At 35.8% G+C, this 19,888-nt stretch overlaps 1 protein-coding gene across 1 annotated transcript; it reads right to left on the bottom strand.

The window, feature by feature from the left end:
• Positions 1-110: 110 nt before the first annotated feature.
• LOC114239489 (UDP-glucose 4-epimerase) lies at positions 111-18,020 on the bottom strand. The gene is made up of 8 exons (XM_028169698.2): positions 17,881-18,020; positions 8,849-9,093; positions 8,490-8,603; positions 7,200-7,376; positions 4,060-4,240; positions 2,691-2,779; positions 2,031-2,223; positions 111-297 (listed from the first exon to the last, which is right to left on the bottom strand). Exons 2-8 carry the CDS (start codon positions 9,086-9,088, stop codon positions 206-208), a joined length of 1,086 nt encoding a protein of 361 aa, XP_028025499.2. The 5' UTR covers positions 9,089-9,093; positions 17,881-18,020; the 3' UTR covers positions 111-205.
• Positions 18,021-19,888: the final 1,868 nt, after the last annotated feature.

Below are 19,888 nucleotides of genomic sequence, written 5' to 3'. Positions count from 1 at the left end.
GTTCTCTCCACAAGCCTCGTTTGAAGAAGGACATGTCATAGCGCTCGGGAAACACCGTGGAGGGGAGCTCATTCCAAAAGCCGGTACAAATAAATAAATTACGCACAAAATTTTATAAATAAAAGTTTATTGTGTATTGTAGTATTATCGCATAGCTGTATGAAATTAGATTAGTTTAAATAAATAAATATATAAATAAGGAAAATTAACTCTTCCCGTTAACGACGATCTCGGTTTTCTTGGTCTTTTTCGGGTATCCGTCGGGATTCATTGTCTGCCATCGCCAGAAATCCGTACCTTTAGAAGACAGGAACGGAATGAACAAAAATTTCACCAACGTACCGTTGTACGAGGATATAAAATATAATTCATATATATATATATATATAAATGACTTGCTGTTCGTTAGTCTCGCTAAAACTCGAGAACGGCTGGACCGATTTTGCTAATTTTGGTCTTGAATTATTTGTATAAGTCCAGAGAAGGTTGAAAAGGTAGGTAAATATGAAAATGCTTGGAATTAAATAAAAATAACAATTTTGTTTTCCCTTTGATGTGTTCCCCGTCGGACGGATTGCTTTTGTTTGTTTTAAGTTTATTTTATACAGAAGTTTAGGTCTTTTGTTAATCAGTTAAGGCACTACGAAGTCTGCCGGGTCAGCTAGTATAAAAATTAAATTAATTTTTTTTTTCATTAATCAATGGAAAACGTTGTTCAGATTGGATAAACATTAAAACGCAAAATTTGGTTTTTCGAGTAATTGTCGCCTATTGATGTGCTTCTGTCCAACTGATTTATTATGTTCTAATTAAATTAAAACTGACCATTCAAAGGTGCTGACCGATTTTGCTTAGTTCAGTACTTTTACATACCTTGCATAATATGTACTCTTGTAATAATATGAATGAATGAGTGAATGGTTTTTTTTTCTTATTATTATATCTTTATATATATAATTCTACTATACGTGTGTATATCACTGAACTCCTAAACGGCTGCACCAATTTGAATGATTTTTTTGTATGCGTTTGGGTGGCGCCTTGGATGGTTTAGAATTTAGATTCACAAATCAGCCGAGCAGATGGTGCTGCAGTCGATATCTAGGTTATTTATCTATACTGCAACTAAACGGCTGGATCGACTTGAATGAATTTTTCCAGGAGAACGTCTGTCGGATCCGTCAGTGTATTTATATATTTTAATGTGTATTTTTGTGCATGTCGGTTGGCACAGCCGAACTCATTGTATACTTATTGGTTACTAGAGCGCATAGACATCGCAAAGTAAATTCTAATACGGCTCTCCTTATTGTTAGACTGGAGAGTCGGAATAGAACGGTGGTAACCCTAGCGAGTTCACACTATACTAGTTTTATGAACTTTTATATTTAGTAATTGAAAATTTCGATGAATCTTTGTAAGGTTTTTTTTTCCTTTAGAAGCGGTTGTCTTTCTGTCTGTCCGATATATTATTTTATAAAACCTTCGATTGATATTAAAATAGAACGATATTCTACGTTTATGTGTTTTTTTTTCTAAGTTATAAGAAGTACCAACCCTAATACATGATTTTTTGAAAATAAATAAATAACTTTGTATTTCTAATTCTAGTAAGATTTATAAGGAAAAGGCTTAATGAGTTAACCGAAACAAGATTCGATTTTACGCCATTACACTACTGAACCCTAAAACGTTATATGAAATTTTCACTAATTTTAATAAATGTTTAATTATTAATTAACTAGCTGTACCCGTCCGCTTCGATGGGCATTTAAAATTAACATTATTATTTCTCACCCCCACAAAGATTCTCATCATTAACGCCCCCGCAACTGGTATAGGGAGTCCAAGACTCATATAAATATTATCCTATCCATTAAGTACATGTATTTTCTACATGGATACCAAGTTTCAAGTCAATCGGATGCATGGTTCAGTAGTTATAACGGAACATCCGTAAAAACCACTGCAGATATATATATTAGTATAGATAATGCATAATATATCGATTAGAAATAACTGTTACTTACACATCTCTTCGATAGTTAATTGAGTGGACCATCCGAGTTCTTCTTTAGCCAGTGAGGTGTCCGCCCACATGGCGCTGATGTCTCCGAGTCTTCGATCGACGTACTTGAGTGGCACCTTGGCTTTTGTGACTCTTTCGAATACGTCCACTAATTCTTTGACTGAAACTCCTTTGCCTGTACCCAGATTGTAGACCTGAAAAAAAAACCAATGTTGCCAGGTTTTATTGATAGCTTAAATAAAATAAATTTTTGATAATTTATTGTCCTGAGTCCGCACGGGTAGATACCACCACCCTGCCTATTTATGCCGTGAAGCAGTAATACGTTTCGGTTTGAAGGGTGGGGCAGCCGTTGTAACTATACTGAGACCTTAGAACTTATATCTCAAGGTGGGTGGCACATTTACGTTGTAGATGTCTATGGGCTCCAGTAATCACTTAACACTAGGTGGGGTGTGAGCTCGTCCACCCATCTAAGCAATAAAAAAATTTACTCAATCTGTGAATGTATGCCTAATAACAATAGACAATGTATCAAAGTCTTCTTACATAACTTTTGTGGTAATATTTTTTACTAGAGTTTGAGATTACAAGAAAGAAAATGAAAAAAAAAAAAATTAGTATATACTATATAAATATATATTTTTACGTACGTACTGACCTTTAGTCTGATATGGGTTTGGCTGAGTAAATTTAACGCGGCTACATGCCCGCTAGCCAAATCCATGACGTGTATGTAATCTCGAATACCTGGAAAATCAAAATCAAAGATAACAAAACGAGATTAAATTTTTTCAATACATAAATTATGACATGCAATAAAACTATCGTAACAAGCTCTTAAAGCGGATTAATTTTGTTTCATTTTCACCTTCACTTGTTACAATAAATTTTAAACTACAAATGTCGTAAATACCTATCCCAAATAAATTATTTTCGGGTTTGGTAAGTTTCAAAACAATCTACTTGCCAATTAATTAAAAGTGATATCTTAACGTACGTAAAACTTACAAGACAAGAATAAGAATACTATTAATTAATTAATTAAAAGGCACGTAAATGCCAACGGTCCTTTTAATATATCTACCTTAACATACCTACCTACGTAAGTAGGTACAGGTTCCTATGTAAGTAGTGTAGGATTATATTAATTAATCTATGTACGGTATTATTTAAAAAAATATTTACGTAATAAATTCCAGATTCATAGCAATCACTTCGGATATTAGACCAGACAGAAAGGTAAGAAAAATACAAAAGGTAGGTATTAAAGGTTGTGGCGGATAGCCATCATACAACGCAAGATAATTGACAGATGCCTGAATCTCGCTTACGACATTTTCAAGATAAAGCGCATATATACAAGTTCCGAACAACAACATTAGGCACTTCGATAAAGCGGCACGACACGAGAACCCTCTCATCGTGGCCGCCGGTAACTACATTCCCGATCCTGCGGACAGAATGGAAAGCAGTCGACGTCGCCCAAAACACGTCATCTCGGATCCTCCCGATCCACTAACGGTGCTTTTAGGTACCTCAACCACCGGTCACCGTTCTCGTCGAACCCGTCGCTTGCGACGAAGGGCTCGACGAGTAAATTAACTCTCAGACACAGCCCACTGAGTTTCTCGCCGGATCTTCTCAGTGGGTCGCGTTTCCGATCCGGTGGTAGATTCTGCGAAGCACGGCTCTTGCTAGGGTTCGTGTTAGCAACGTCATCAGGTTTGAGCCCCGTGAGCTCACCTACAAAAGTTAGGGTTACGCTGATATAGCCTCTCAAGGCTCTCAGCTTAGGTAGGAAAAAAAAAACAACATTAGGACCGTCGGTCTACCGAGAAATATCACCCGCTCGGTGGAAGATCTTCCCTTTGTCGTTAAGCCTCCCAAAAGATGTTTAAATTTTTAAACAACAGTCACGCATACCAATTGTTCAAATGTTGAAACATCTAAAATTTTAAAAGTAATAAACGATTTTAAACCCTAAAAGTTTTCATTAACTAAACAAATGAAGCGGTTCCAAGCATTACCAGTTCCATCGGGAGTGTTGTAGTCGGTTCCGAAAACGGTGAGCACAGGTTTCTTCCCGAGAGCAACTTGCGCGAGGAATGGCATGAGGTTGGTGAACTCCTTAGTAGGATCTTCGCCGATCAGCCCTGAAGGATGTGCACCGACAGGGTTGAAATACCGGAGGGAGATAATGTTCCATTTCTGTAGAAGTATAGAGTATAAGTTTACGGTATAAACTGGCGTAAAGAATTAACAGAGTCAATATTCTCGGCATGACGTAAATAAACGCCGTCATTTCCTTTGAAGAATTAGATTAAAGTTTGCACTAACATCATTGAAATATATGATTGTTTCGTGGCACAAATATACATAGATAGTACCGGTTGATCTGTATCAGGAAAAGATCAATTGAGGTTTATGACGTCATCGCCACTGATTGCAACTCGCAAGAGAGATAGGTAAACGCTTTCATTAGTTATCTAACACTTGAATATGTAAAATAACAACGACGCTATTTTATAAATTTCGATACGTAGAATACAATCATAAAAAAATAATCACAAGCAATACCGTCTTTACCATAAGGGCACACGGGGCCTGTGCCCAGGGCCCCCATTCTTAGGGGGCCCCGAAGGACCGTCAATTTCTCTCACACATTTATTCTCAAAACATTTTTGTCGGGCACATTACACTTTTTTCACAAATCAGTAATCTTATCAGAAGGTATTTTCAAGGCATATACTACGCCCTTATATCGATGACTGCGCCTATTCCTACTGTACTATTAATAATATTTCCGAACGCATCCTACCTTATTTACTAAGTACACCATCTAGCGATCACGATAACGGCTTCCGTTATCGAAATCGTAACCAAAAAACCAGCAGCATTCTTTTATCATTAATAACATAATATTATATCATCCTGTATTTGATTACCTATAGTAAATGGTCGTACTCAGTAAAAAAATATTTTTTTACTTTCCAAAAGGGCCTCAAATTCTTGTGTGCCCAAGGGCCCCAGCCTAATTTAAGACGTCCCTGATCACAAGCACTTGTAGCTATAATTAATGTAATATGGAAAATAAAACAGGAGACACGCTTAAGGTATCAAGAGAGCGAATGAACGGAACGAATCGAAAAACCCCATAAGCTTAACAAAAAGGATATTGTTACTCATCGTTTAGGTGCTTAACTCGAATATTACTCAGTGATTTTTCCGGTTAAAAGTATCGTATATGGAAATATTCATGATTACGACAGAAAAAACAAAATAAAGAATTGCATTATTAATTGTAAGTTATCATTTAGTAACGCACACGTTCACAAAAAATGATGCAAAAAATGGTACACATTAATACTGTGACGTAGATATTTTGATCCTTAAATGTCTTAGTTTGTATTAGGTATGTATGTACCTATCTTTATCTCACAGGGAAATTTACTAGCTAGCAAACGGGTGGTAGGACGTTTTCTGAGTCCGCACGGGTAGGTCCGACCGCTCTGCCATTTCTGCCGTGGGGCAGCCGTTGTAACTATACTGAGATCTTAGAACTTATATCTCAAGGTGGGTGACGCATTTACGTTGTAGATATCTATTGGCTCCAGTAACCACTTAACACCAAGTAATAAAAATAAAAATAATAATAAACACAAAAAAGTAATTAATATAATTTTGAGTCAAACTAAGTCTAAAATTACAATTATTTGGATCTTATCATTTAATTTGATATCTACCTTACTGCATTTCGTGAATATAAATAGAATGTATTTAAAAGCTAAAAAAACGAAAGATATACTTCCAAATATATATATTTGATGTCATCTATACTAATATTATAAAGAGGAAAGATTTGTTTGTTTGTTTGTTTCGAATAGGCTCCGAAACTACTGGACCGATTTGAAAAATTATTTTTCCATTAGAAGCCGACATTGTCCCTGATGAACATAGGCTACTTTTTTTTAATTTTTTTTTTTGGTTTCATGTGTGTTTTAATGTTTCCGAAGCGAAGCGAGGGCGGGTCGCTAGTACTTTAATAATACTTTTATAATTAATTGATTTTACGGAAACTGTGACTATAAAATAACTAGCTTTTGCGCGCGACTCCGTCTGCGTGGAATAGTTACTTTGGCATAACGCTAAATTTTACCTCCCATTTCATTTATGTAGAAAGTGAAAATATTTTAGAATTATAGAATGTTAAGAAGCTATTTAAACCCCTATTTTGAAAAATCCTTTATTGGTGCTCCGCTTACCGTGTGCGACCTTACCATGATGCTATATAGCCTATAGCCTTTCTCAATAAATAGGCTATCTAACAATGAAAGAATTTTTCAAATAAGAGTTCGTTTGTTTAAACGCGCTAATCTAAGGAACTGGACCAGTAGTTCCTTAGATTAGCGCGTTTAAACAAAGGAACTCTTCAGCTTTATAATATTAGTATAGATGGTAGAAATTAAAATGAAGGTAACAACCCTATCTCGTTATCATCGATACTAATTTATGTAGTTTGCTGCAGTGATGCGCGGGCACAACACAGGGAACCAATCACAACAGACGGCATGTGACGCGACACGGGAAGATACAATCACTTAATCAACAGACTCAAAAATGGACTTCTGCGAATGTCAAGGTCAGAGCTCAAGATTCGTGCTGATATTATTATACTATAAGTAGTTCGTTTTAAAGTCGTCGCGGCCTAAAGGATAAGACGTCCGGTGCATTCGTATCTAGCGATGCAACGGTGTTCGATTCCCGCAGGCGGGTACCAATTTTTCTAATGAAATACGTACTTGACAAATGTTCACGATTTACTTCGACGGTGAAGGAATAACATCGTGTAATAAAAATCAAACCCGCAAAATTATAATTTGCGTAATTACTGGTGGTAGGACCTCTTGTGAGTCCGCACGGTAGGTACCACTGCCCTGCCTATTTCTGCCGTGAAGCAGTAATGCGTTTCGGTTTGAAGGGTGGGGCAGCCGTTGTAACTATACTGAGACCTTAGAACTTATATCTCAAGGTGGGTGGCGCATTTACGTTGTAGATGTTTATAGGCTCCAGTAACCACTTAACATCAGGTGGGCTGTGAGCTCGTCCACCCATCTAAGCAAAAAAAAAAGTTACACTAATCATACTCGCAATTTCAGTAAGTACTTACATCATCAGCAGCGCTTAAGTCTTTGAGCATTTCCTCGATGAAGTACTTCGTTCTGCCGTAAACATTTGTGATACTTCCGGTCGGATGAGTCTCCGTGATCGGCAAGTGTTCAGGTTCGCCGTAGACTGTACATGACGACGAGAACACCATTTGGTAGCAATTGTGTGATCGCATTATCTGGAAAAGCACAGATCACCTAAATATAAGGACTTGTAGCGTGCAACACTCGGTCGCACTCGGGTGTCATCGGTTGCGATCGGAGTTCCCGAACGCGCAGGTGTCCCGTGACGTCATGGAACGAGATTCGCGCGCGTCGGTTTAAGTTTATTGTAAAAACGTAATTTTAGTTTTCATTCGTATCTTCTAGTGCCTAGCGTTGTTTTCTTCTTACTTTTGGTTATATTTTAATATTGTACACATTATAGATATTGTGTAATTGGTGTGTTTGACTTTTATATGTTCGGAGTATAATATCCCACGAATACGAACAACAAATAGCAAACCACAGATTTAGCCTCGTGCATTTTTATTGGTTATTTTTCTTTGGGTATCCCTACGAAGTCTTCGTTTTAAGACGCTTTTATTAGGTTTGTATGGACGTATGTTTTTTTTTGTATGTTAAGGAATCTTTAAAATTAATTTTCACCGTCTTCAAGATTTCTGATTACTTCAAAATTTGCAGACGCGTCGAAGACCGATAACAATGACATTATAACTTCGCTATAATACCTTGATCAGTATCAACAGGATTAAAAAATAATGAAATTAATAATTGTTTATTCGGTTTTGTATTTCATCGTTTTTGTTTTAACTTTTTAATAATAGTCTTTGTAAGAAATACAATGATTAACCCGTTGAAGAAAGCGAGCTGATTTTATGGAGTATTATCAACTGAGATTTTATCAATATCGGCTATCGATTCAATCGGATTATCATTGTTTTCTGTGACAATACAATAAAAAACCTACTTCTGTTTCCAGTATATTCAAATTTATGTACTTACAAAGAGATAGTGCATGTGCAGAATACATAGTTGTTATATTTAAAAATTATTTGATAAAACTATAACGAATAAATATGTAAAAGTTGTAAACTATTTTGTATAAATTTAGTTGATATTTTTAATATACCTGTTTAATTTGTATGTGATGTATGAGTGAGAACTATTCAAAACAAAAAGAATAAAAACAATGTTGAATTTAATATGATAAGAGTTCATAATTAATTTCTGAACAATCATAAAATCTCTATATCAACATTCTTTATTTAAACGGTATTTAAATGACCCACCTCCAATAAGTTGAGCATCCCAAGCAGGTTGTTCTGGTAGTATAATAAGGGTTGCTGCATCGATTCCCCAACTGCTTTGAGTGCCGCAAAATGGATCACGCAGTCCACAGGATGCTAAGAAAGTACATGTAACATATTTTTTAGAGGTTTAGGCTGATGCAACAATAAATATAATACAAATATTGTATCGACTTCCTTCAAATGACTTTTGTCAATTTAGAATGGGATATTACTTTATGGTTTTAGTTTAAATAGCCAAAAACATTTAAAAGCATTACTGTATTATTGTTCCGTACTAATTAAATTATGAATCAAAAGATTAATAAACTCTCGTGTCACATGTGCCGTATATAACTTACCTTGTCGAAAATAGCATTGATTTGTGGTTTATCAAGTAAATCGGCCTTGTAAAACGTGATCTTCTTTCCCGTGATTTTTTCAGCTCTCTGTAAAGCTGGGGACCCGTCTTCGTCTTCTACCGAGTTAGTGAAGTTGTCAATTGCAATGACCTCATGACCGGCTTCTAGCAGTGTGACGACGCAATGACTTCCTATGTATCCGGCTCCGCCCGTCACTAATATGTTCTTGAATCGCGGCATTATTTCTGTTGTAATAAAATGTATTTTAATATGATATAATAAGTTAGGTTAGAGTAACCATTTTGGCTAGTTTGGTATAGGGTAAGAGCCCGAGTTTTGACTACTTTGGTATAAGGAATAAAGAATCCGAGTTTCGATATTTTCCGAGAATTGATATTTTTCTGTAATTTAGTTATTTTTATTAAATATATTGTTGAAGCTTGCACAACAATTTGAACCTTGAACAATTTTTTGGCTTTCGTTATAATTAAAGTCACTTTTACGATTTATTATTGCTTTTCCTATTTTCGTTTGATTAGTTCCGATGATTAATAGCACTTTATAGTTCTCGTGGTCACGAACAACTAATGATTTCTCGAATAGAAACTTAGTTGTCATATTAATTCAATACAAAAATTATATGCTTTGAGGAATTGATTAAAATGACTGAACATTTTTCCGATGTTTCTTTTTAAAAGTAGTCTTAATAATTTCTACGATTTGTGAAAACCGATAAAAATAAAATAAAAACTGTTCATTAATTTTGCTACAGATGATTTAATGGTTACTGGTTTTTAAATATCAATCAATTAAAAATAATGTCAGAAATAAATCCATCATACATTAGCGTTGAAATGACAATTCATAATCATTGATATCAAAATGTCGATAGCAGGCTGTCTGGTTTCGTCAGGAGATACGCGACTTCAATTATATCTAGCTTACTCCATACTATAGGTATTCTCTCAATCCATAGTAGTTGCAGTATCCTCTTCTTAATTATCGCCCCAAATTATTCCCGTTTTTCGTTCCCAATTCAGGTGAAAGGGGCTATTTATTGCCTTGCATCTCACCGTCGTTGTTTCTGAATAGATTATTCGCGTTGTCTATTACAGTATTGTTAGATTTCTGCCTCATCTTAACTGATAATCGACACTATTCAAATACTCGTCGAATCTGGCTCCGGTAAGCTTTTAAATGAAATGTAAAGTGTTTGAATAATTTTTAATAGCACAATATTCAAATGTTGACGAATAGCACCATAATCAATAATATAATAACAATAAAAACAAGAGAATAAACTGTAAAACTTAGATATAATCATAACCAAATAGCACTCGAAATGAGAGCTCGTCTAGCCGATTACTGCAAAAAGATGTAGGTATGCCAAAATAAATTGAATAGAAATTATGACACTATAGCCGGCAGTGCAATGAAACAATTGACCAATAAAATTGATTCGTCATCGACCTTCGCCGATTGATCATCCTGATTGCAAACACGTATTTAATAAGAATTCACTTCCTTTGTAATTAGATGATCAGTTTATCGATAAATATTTGTTTGAATTAAAGCCGATAATTCTTTTTTTATCTTCAAACGGATGCTACCGTTCATGCTAATTTACTAAGTACTCGTTAAACCGGTTTATTGTCTGCAGAGAGTGAATAAGTCCTTCCTTCAACAGGGTATAATTTTTAGTCTCCTGGCTTATTTTGCAAACTGAAGTCTCTAACCGGTTTTTCTCATTGGTGAAACTGGATATCTTATGCGGAAAGTCATGAGCTATGACGATTTGAAAGCGCCTTCTTGAAAAAAAACTTTTATTTTGATCGTCCATAGGACTTATTGCATTGCATAGGTGGCATTACCGAGGTTTTTAGCGTCACTCCATGCAAGGACGCAGTTATATTACATAATACATAATCTTTCTACAATAGGAAGTCGTCGTGACATAAAGGATAAGACGTCTGGCGCATTCATGGTATCTAGGTATGTAGCGATGCATCGGTGTTCGAATCCCGCAGGCGAGTACCAATTTTTCTAAAGAAATACGTACTTAACAAATGCTCACGATTGACTTCCGCAGTGAAGGAATAACATCGTGTAATAAAAACCAAACCCGCAACATTATCATTTGCGTAATTACTGGTGGTAGGACCTCTTGTGAGTCCGCACAGGTAGGTACCACCACCCTGCCTATTTCTGCCGTGAAGCAGTAATGCGTTTCGGCTCGAAGGGTGGGGCAGCCGTTGTAACCACGGAATAGATAAATAAGGTTGGAAAGGCCTTTGCTCTAATTTTGTATTAGAACCAGTGTCGCCGCTTCATCCCCACTATTTTAATTTCTACACATACACATACTGTGATTACAAGTATTTCGCACACAACAAAAACACCCACACATAAATCTCAGGACAGATATTCGTTCGCAAACTAGCACAAAACACCCGTAGGCATACACACTCACACACGCAAAAAGGCAATAAAAATGTTCATACACGCTAGTGCTTGATAAAATCGATATTCTTTATCGATAAATTATCTGATGAATGAATGGAGAAAATGAAACATGAAAAAAATATTGAAAAAGAATACTATTTTACTTTTATTAATTACAAATAGTCACTGTTCCTGGAATAAAACGTATTTGTTAAGCAGTTGGCGCTTGCTATTAATTGCGAATGAATTTTTCAAAACTAAGTGTATTCTGATTTTTTTATGGTAAAATCATTTTCAGTAAAATGTTTAGAGCAAATAGTACTCGTCTTTGTTTCCAGTTTCCTCTACCTGTCACGTCAATCCATTGTTCCCTGGCGTTAGGTTCTTTAGGAAACCTAAAATTTTTAATTTACTGTATAAGTCAAATAGCATTTTACTTAGATTTTAATACGTCTTAGACAATATAGTAAATGTCCGTAAATGAGAGGTCTACATGTCCCTCTTTATTATACCTTCACATTAATTCAATGATAATAATTCAATAATAATAATACATATTTATTTTACTCAAAATACGTCTCACTAAGAATATACTAGGTATCATTAATTAAATATAAAATAATTCAAAAATTATCCATGTCAAATGTAAATCTATATTTACATTTGACATGGATAATTTTTGCATGGACTATTCGAGAATTCTGTCGATGATTTTATTTCACCACATGGTCACCTCACTATCGACAAAATGCACCACGGCCAATCAGGGCAAAGGCCGAAATTTCAAAGATTGAAGTGTAGAGAACGCAATGCATGTAGTACATTGGAAGCTGACTTGGTCATTGCGTTCATTGGACGAGTACACATCGCGCAATGTATGCTATTTATAACTTGCTGCAATAATATTGTTAATGTTTGGAATTTCATAATGCTCAGTATATTTTTATGTTTTAGACAAATAATATTGTAATTAAATGGTAATTTCGACTTACCGATCGAAAGATATACCTCCTCGCTCTATACTTGAGGTCAGATTTTTTGTTTTACAAGTTATAATTGCACAACACGGCACTATAAGGCGGAGATATGTTCGCCCAAGTAGTCCGAAGCGCACTAAACGCGGTGAATGAAAGAATCGGTCGAGTTATGTTTGTATAATCATAACTGTGGCACGCTTGCCCCGCCTACATTACCATTCCAACCTTATTTATCTATTCCGTGATTGTAACTATACTCTTATCCCAAGGTGGGCGGCGCACTTACTTTGTAGATGTCTATGGACTCCGGTAACCACTTAGCACCAGGTGGGCCGTAAACCCGTCCACCCATCTAATCAATAAAAAAAAACGATGGATTGGTTCCGCGTTATATAAAATACGTTCTAAGAGTATTCTCGTGTAACGCGCCCATGTGAGCCCAAATAAGGCATTATGTACAAATGAGTCTCTATTAACTTTACTCGTTATTTTTACACCTTTTAGAAAAATCTGATACCTAAAGGTTTAAAGTATGTTCTTGCAATTAAAAAATTAGAAAAAACAAATTTTATTAAAGAGTTTAAGTTTAACAACAATGACAGCACCTGACACAGTGTACATACGCGAAATTATATATGAAGTTTATAAATCATTTTAAGTATAGTGTGTAACAAAAATAGTGTGTGAGAAATCCTCGCGTTTTATGTATGATCAGAAGTACGTATTACACGAGACATTAAATCCATGACAACTTTACAATTTCATGCGATTTCATTTATTTATTAGATATTTTGAACAAATAATTTTCAGATTTTGTGTAATCTGTGTGTAAAAATTTTACATCTACCAAAAATATCTTTGGTTTTATATTGTACATTTCTAACAGTTGAGGACAAAGAACAGAGTCTTAAAATGTCATTGGTAACCAACAATTAGTTTCGTATTGCTAAACGAACATCAAGGCAGTTTGCACAACAACGAATTATGGTAAACTTTTATGATGATACAACAAATTAAATTATTATTTACACAGGATCATAAAACAGTCATGAATAAGAAGTCGTTACAAAGGAACATATTCTAATATGTACAAAATGACAAAAAGAAAGATTCCCTAGTAATAAATGCAGAATTATATGACGAGTCAAAGGGTATTGTGTGCCCCAAACGTAGGCAGTTTAAAGACATCTTTCAAGCCATTAACACGAACAGTACTTTCCTAAATAGCTTTTTTCCCCACCTAATCGCTATTAGCATAAGAGGCTATTACAGCTACGCCTTGTCTGGTAGGTAGGTCAACCTGGGAAAACTCGCTAACAATAATCCTACAAAGAGCAATGCCTAGCATAATTTACCACCGGATTTCAATCGTGATCCACTGAGGAAATACGGCAAGAAATTCAGTGGGTTATGTCTATGGGCTAGGCTGCACGTCGAACTTAATGAGAACCGTAATTGATAGGTATCAGAAGTGCTTAAAAGCGCCAAGAGTAGATTGGGAGGACCCGATAGAACATGTTTTTGGCGACGGCGGCTTTGCGTTGCCCCTTTACCTGGTATTGTCTGTATTTTGAAGTCAACCCAGGGTTAGCATCAATGTTAAGCGCACGAATTAAAACAAAAGTACCTACGTGCTCAGTTTTGAGTCTAACGAGTAAGTTGTATGAACCACGAGCTCACAATTCACGATCGTCGATAAATAATTTTTAATATCACCATCAACTAAAGTTCATAGATAAATACATAATTAATTGGAAATCTTGATAATAATTCTAATCGGAAATTGGCCGTGTGTATCACGAAAACACGAATGCACATATTTTTAAAATACCTATTTTTCCTTATATGAAAGCATATTACATTATATATAATATATTAAATTATACAAACAGTTTAGTTTACAGACTACTATTTTTACCGAACGTTTTTTTGGCTCGGCCATTCTTAATCCTAATAAAAATGATATCCCAATGAACTACATGACCATCGTAAAACTATTACAACAGAACTATTAAGTGTTGTAGCCGCTTCTCCGAACCCATAGCCCACTTGGTGTTAAGTGGTTACTTTTAAACGTCTCATTTTCCCAATCCAAACGAGGAACTTCAAGCTATCAAGCTTCAAGCAAGTCAATAGTATAATAAATCAAAGTATCGCAAATAGAACTGGCCCTTTAAAAAATTAATTAGAATTCGCACGTTTCAAGGAAAAATAATTACGAGACACTACTTAATAGTTAGTCTCATTCGAAATGCGTCATAAAACTGCATTAGTAGTTCTCCAGAACATCCTGTCGAGCATGAAACTGAGTTCAAGGACCTTTATGCAGTCTTAAGCACGACAATCGTTGATTATAAGTAATATAAAATTAATGTTGATTGTCTGCTGATATGTAATCTAACGACGGTAAATGAACTGGTATTTAATATTTCTAGGCTCAACGGGTAGATTTTTTCATTAGACCACCTGATGTTCATCGGCCACTAAAGCCAACAGACCGAGTAGATTATGTTGTACCATGAGCAGGTTTTATTGTCGTCAGTATCTTTGTATTCCAAATCTGGGTGTCCAGTAGTGTCTTCTATTAGGTATACCTATGTGCTCATGACACTTACAACACGGGATAATATCCTAGTTTGGAAGTTGTTTTTTTGTCTTTGTACGCAGACGAGCATACGGCCCATCTGATGGTGAGTGGTTACCGTCGCTCATTGACGTCAGCAATGCCAGGGACAGAGCCAAACCGCTGCCTATCATTCAGTACTCCCCAAAGGCCTTGTTTGAAGGACATGTTATAGCGCTCGGGAAACACCTTCTAACCTCTAGGGGATCTCATTCTAAAGCTGAATGGTAGGAGGCAAAAAATATATCTGGAAATACACTGTAACTATACTGAGATCTTAGAACTTATATCTCAAGGTGGGTGGCGCATTTACGTTGTAGATGTCTATGGGCTCCAGTAACCACTCAACACCAGGTGGGCTGAGAGCTTGTCCACCCATCTAAGCAATAAAAATAAATAAATAAAAGATGAATGCAGTAATTCTAGGTAGTATGGATGGCTACCCTTATGGCGTTGAGGTTTTGAATGCCTTACGTTAAAAAAAATGCACCTAAAAGTTGGGACTGCTTCGTGATACAATTAGGATGCTGGCCAAAAGACCAGACAGTCGACAATTATGGTTGATATAAAGAAATTCGTTTTCATTATCCAAAGGTCAAAAGCATTATTCACTGACGGACTCATGGTTAATGAACTCTACTTGTCTCTGATTTAAAGCCTTATGGCGTTGAGCTTTTGAATGCCCTACGTTAAAAAAAATGCACCGAAACGTTAGTCTGCTTCGCGATACAATTAGGATGCTGGCCAAAAGACCAGACAGTCGACAGTTATGGTTGATATAAACAAATTCGTTTTCATTATCCAAAGGTCAAAAGCATTACTCACTGACGGACTAATGGTTAATGAACTCTACTTGTCTCTGATTGAAAGCCTTATGGCGTTGAGCTTTTGAATGCCCTACGTTAAAAAAAATGCACCGAAACGTTAGTCTGCTTCGCGATACAATTAGGATGCTGGCCAAAAGACCAGACAGTCGACAGTTATGGTTGATATAAACAAATTCGTTTTCATTATCCAAAGGTCAAAAGCATTACTCACTGACGGACTAATGGTTAATGAACTCTTGCTTGTCTCTGATTTAAATCTGCAATTAGCCGGCCCTTCTGAAGGTTGAATAAAAACTAATGGATTCAGTACACATGCGCCGTCGGAATTTTTGGCCCAAAGACTAATCTGATTTCTGATATGTATATCAGTAATTGGATTTGCATATTTTACGTTTGGTTTATTAATCTTTTGTTTCGAAATTTTACTTCACTAGTTTTCGCTTCATAGATGAGGTGAAGGACAAATCCAACAATAATACATGTCCGCTCAAGAATTTTAATAATAGAATAATAATAATTTTTTGAAACTAAGATTCATGGCTCTTCACAAATTCATGAATTCAAATAGTTTAGTCTTGTTAAAAGACAGGATTCCAACAGTTTTAAAACAATTGGCGCGTTTTCTGGTGAAAATTCTTGTGTTCATGATTAAACAATGAAAGAAGCTTTTACTGAACTCCAATTTCTAAATACGATTCAAATATAATGCTGGCAGAGCGTAGGAAATAGTCCGAAACCAAACTTATTAAAGACCAATTTATAGTAAGTTTGATATAAAAACCAGACCGTAGATAATCTAAATCTATACTTACGAAATACAACACATAATGGTTAGCTTAACTCTCATATTAGATTACTTTAAAGTAATGAATTTCACAAATCCGGTATTTAAGTATACTACAGTTATGGTATCAGTTAATTGTAAAATCAGTACCGCACCGTCCCTTAAGACAAAAATAATAATAATAATTAAAACTTAAAATAGTATTATCTTATTTAATTTTAATAGAATATACGATGCATTATTTATTACTTAGATAAGTGATCGCGTCCATGGACAGCCTTACTGCTGCTTCATTTTGATACTTAAGTTTGAAGTCTCAGTTGTATTTTATAAAGACTGTCCTTCAAAGCGGACGAGCGTCTGCTTCGCGGCAGAAATAGGTAGTATAATGGAAAATACCCTAACGGGTTTACTACCGGTAAATGGCGGTTAGAATTCGCAGTACGTCGCTCCATCTGAATCAATTAGTGGTACTTTACGGTAACCCACGGTGGGCGCTATTTTAGACGATTTAGCGGTAGGCAGCGGCTTGGCTCGGCCCCTGGCATTGCTAAAGTCCATGGGCGACGGTAACCACTCACCATCAGGTGGGCCGTATGCTCGTCTGCCTACAATGGCAATAAAAAAATAATAAAAAAAAACAATTCTGTAGAATAAGTTTTTTTGATGGGCTATGCTGGTTTCACCGGACGGATAGGTGATTGAGTTTACGGGGCTCAGCCTGAGAGAAGTTACTAACATCAGTGTGGTTAGTGCGAGTTTTTTAACTTTCGATCGCGTAAAAGTTAACTCAAATTCGTATGGAGTTGGAACAGGTCCCTACGTTAGCTGCTAGGGGTATACAAATTGCATAGCACACAGCAAGCAAGCTGTGCCGGAGCGGTGGTTCGCTGAATCCCTACCATTGGATCAAAATCATGACTCGCTGAAAAGATTCGTCGAGAAATCAGTGGATTGTGTCTGTAAGTTAAGACGAGACGAGACAGACGATTTCAACGAGAACGGTGACCACAGAATGGATCGAGAGGATCCGAAATGACGTGATAGAACAACACCAATAAGACTAATAATTCATTTCTATATTTGTAACCGATTTTAAATCACACATATCTTAACGAAGAAAGTTAATTCGAAATTCATTAACAACGATATCTATTCACAAATTGAAAAGCATGGCTTAGAAAATAACAAATGGAATCCAAACGCATAGCGTCCACGCGTGTGTACAATTAGAAAAAAATCTGGTTTTTTATGCGGCGATACACTCTCGATTCAGTAAAGAGATCCGACAAAAACCCATCGAACATAACTGTTTTCCAAACAACAACAAAAAAAACGCCGTTCACTTTCATGTTATCCGTTATACAGTAAGTACTTACCTTAATTTTTTACTTCCATTAACTTTATATCTACCGTACACTAATTTTACAGCTATAGTTCGATTGAATATTAAACTAATGACAATTTTACGTGCGAGCAGCTCGTGTTCGCACGCGCTTCTGAGTTTGTCCGAACGTTCGATGTCTCCGACATTGTGCACGTCATAATGTAGTTTGCAACCTGCTTGCTGTCTATCACACCGTACCGTAACCTCAGGCCGTATACTTAAATAAATGTATTTGGCATATTGACACTATCGCACATCTCACTTGGTGTTACGTGGTTTTTGGAGCACATTGAAATCACGCGAGCATTTACGGTCAGATGAAGTCGAATTCTCATTTCATATATATCATAACTTGTTATATAGCATGACATGACAAATATAAATATGTATTTACGAATTGTTCTTGTTTTTTAGGATTAAGGGATTACTGGTGGCCCGGAGGCTTTTCCAGTTTTACCAGGCCCGGTGGGCGTGCAAAGGCTCAGCCTGGAGGATGGGATTTTATAACAGCTGGCTGAGTTCCTCCAAAGGAGACCTAACAGCTCAAAAGCAGTTGCTTCACGAATGAATCTACTACCGGATCGGAATCGCGAACCGGTGAGAACATCCGGCGACAAACTCAGCGGGCGGGAATTGTTGTAAATACTACGAAAGGATAAGTGTTACATGACATTGATTTCTTGGACGATGTAAAGTAGGTACAGGGTAACATAACGTTTAATTTATTCGATTCGGTCGAATTTAACGGCCGTCTGGTGTAGTGGTAAGTGACATGGTTACTACACAAGGGGCTCGCGGGTTCGAATCCCGCCAAGGGAAGATATTTGTATGATAAATATAAATGTCTTTTCCAGGGTTATGGATGTATATTAAATATATGTATGTGTATAATAAAAATCTTACATTTATTTCCGTTATCTGGTACCTGTAACACAAGTTCTTTACGAACTTAGCACGGGACCAGTTAGCGTGGCGTGATTGTTATTAAATATTTATTTATATTTATTTATTATTATTTATTTAAATATGAAACATCAAATTAATGTGAATATATTTTTGGACGACAGATGAGCTCGCGGTCGACTTTTGGATAAGCGACTACTGGAGCTCGTAGGCGCTACAATATGGACTTTAATTAATTAGTGTCCAATTATATTATAATTATAATATAACGGTTATCCAACTCTTCAAACCAGAACTCCCAAAAATCGGCAGAATCATGGAAGGTATGCTAGGAAGATAATATGCATAAGGCGCAATTAAATAGGCGAATTTACTGGAATTAACATGAAAAAATTTAAATACCGCGGAGATGGTACTTTTTCCTGGATGTAAAAAAACATTAGGTATCAATTCGTATTACTACTATTACTACTACGTTTATTCTTTTTCTTGCCATTATCTATCTCATGATTTGGGATCGGCATAGTGTGTGCTCTTTTTCGATAGTCAAATACTACATTTATTATTTAATCCATAATAATACCGTGCTTTGAACACTTTTCTTGCGAATTTTATTAAAAAATAATTCTCCTTCATATACAATTTTTTTAATGTTCTGCAACGGTGTGAATGGAATACATTTCCTTACCGACAGTGACCTCAGAGGAATCTATACGTGGACGTTATGTCTGACACATAAACTCAAGTGTACCGTAAGCTGTTTTAGAGATTATTTAGATTCTAAAGTAACAAAAAAAGTTTCAGTCGTAATTAAATTTATCGTTGTTCATTACGCAGCTTATTGTTTGAAAAATATAATGGAAATCCAGAAATGTTAATATGTATATTCCAGGAAATGTATATTAAGCACGTAGTGTAAAAAAAACTAAGAAATACAAATTATGTATAATTTTTTTCTTTTCATTTCGTGAGGAAAATTGGGCCATGTACTTACTCAATTTCAAAATGATCTGAATGATGAATAATTAATGAATAGGACTATTCATATATCTTAGGGTCTAGTAATGGTTTGCCCAGCCTCTCAAGATTATTTATTT

Source organism: Bombyx mandarina, chromosome 19, assembly GCF_030267445.1.
Source record: "Bombyx mandarina strain Sakado chromosome 19, ASM3026744v2".
In the NCBI taxonomy this organism is placed as follows: Eukaryota; Metazoa; Arthropoda; class Insecta; order Lepidoptera; family Bombycidae; genus Bombyx; species Bombyx mandarina.
The sequence above is the reverse complement of the archived record's forward strand: the minus strand, read 5'-3'. Positions and strand labels throughout refer to the sequence as shown.

What these genes read in the sequence shown, in the direction of transcription:
- LOC114239489 (XM_028169698.2), bottom strand. Translation starts at nt 9,088, where the DNA reads ATGCCGCGATTCAAGAACATATTAGTGACGGGCGGAGCCGGATACATA. An exon ending in ACTTAAGCGCTGCTGATGAT is followed by an intron (nt 4,241 to 7,199) that starts GTAAGTACTTAC and finishes ATACTTCTACAG; the next exon opens with AAATGGAACATTATCTCCCT. An exon ending in AAACCCATATCAGACTAAAG is followed by an intron (nt 2,224 to 2,690) that starts GTCAGTACGTAC and finishes TTTTTTTTTCAG; the next exon opens with GTCTACAATCTGGGTACAGG.